Raw genomic sequence first — 955 nt, 5'->3', positions numbered from 1 at the left:
GTTTACCTTCGCTCACTTGGTATGTTTACACAGGCAGACGTATATAGGCTAATCGGAAGTATCCAGCACGACCAAGGTTATCTTGGACTCTTTTAATAAAAAGTAGTGTTGGGTATAGACTGTAGAGGTATATCGATAAGCATACACATACACCAGTAGCACTATATAGTCGATAGATATATACCACGGAATCTAGGATAATCGTCGATTATATAGGTATATACTTCGATATATATAGAACTACATTTCATTCAAACACTAGGTATTTATAGCAGTGTCTGTACCAGCTTAGCCTACTTAACTATACTATATTTTCATAATGCTGGGTCTAATCCGCACGAGTTGCACATCACTCACTAGAGGTGCTCGAGCACAAGCACAAGTGGTTCAATATGCCGGCCGGTCCATGTCAACTCAGTCTTCCTCTATATTAGATAGAGCACATGGTCTTAATGAAGATCAACGTATGTTGCTGGATATGGCTGATGGTTTTGCTGAGAAGGAGTTGAAGCCATATGCTGCTGAATGGGATAGGACTGAGGTGTGTTAGTTGCCATAGTGATGGTTGGGGTGGGGATGATATGTTTTGTATGTCGAATAGATGGGCACTTCTTGAAATTTATATAGGCGATTGTTTTTTGTTAAGTATCGATAGACAACATTTTCAAAATAGCGACGCATACACACAAACTCAAGCACGTACATACACACGGATATATGCATGCATACGTGTATGTGCACTCTCACACAAACTGTTGATTCAACACAACTATACTACACTAGATTTATAAATATATATATATGTGGGTGTGTGTGTGTGTGTATACATGTATATGTATATGTATACGTGTACAAGCATGTAAGCATATACATACGTGTATGTATACGTGTACGTGTACACACACACACATATATATATATATATATATATATATTACTTACCTTTCTTGTGTTC

The 955-nt window shown here is 37.6% G+C and overlaps 1 protein-coding gene across 1 annotated transcript; it reads left to right on the top strand.

Annotated features, from left to right (window-relative positions):
- Nucleotides 1-319: 319 nt before the first annotated feature.
- SARC_16372 (hypothetical protein) lies at nucleotides 320-541 on the top strand (the record flags this gene model as incomplete). Its single annotated transcript, XM_014289520.1, has 1 exon — nucleotides 320-541. A coding segment is annotated over one exon (222 nt), but the record flags the coding sequence as incomplete, so codon positions are not given.
- Between the last annotated feature and the right edge of the window lie 414 nt (nucleotides 542-955).

This window comes from Sphaeroforma arctica (genome assembly GCF_001186125.1).
Source record: "Sphaeroforma arctica JP610 unplaced genomic scaffold supercont1.7926, whole genome shotgun sequence".
NCBI lineage: Eukaryota > Ichthyosporea > Ichthyophonida > Sphaeroforma > Sphaeroforma arctica.
This window is presented reverse-complemented; position numbering and strand designations above follow the sequence as displayed.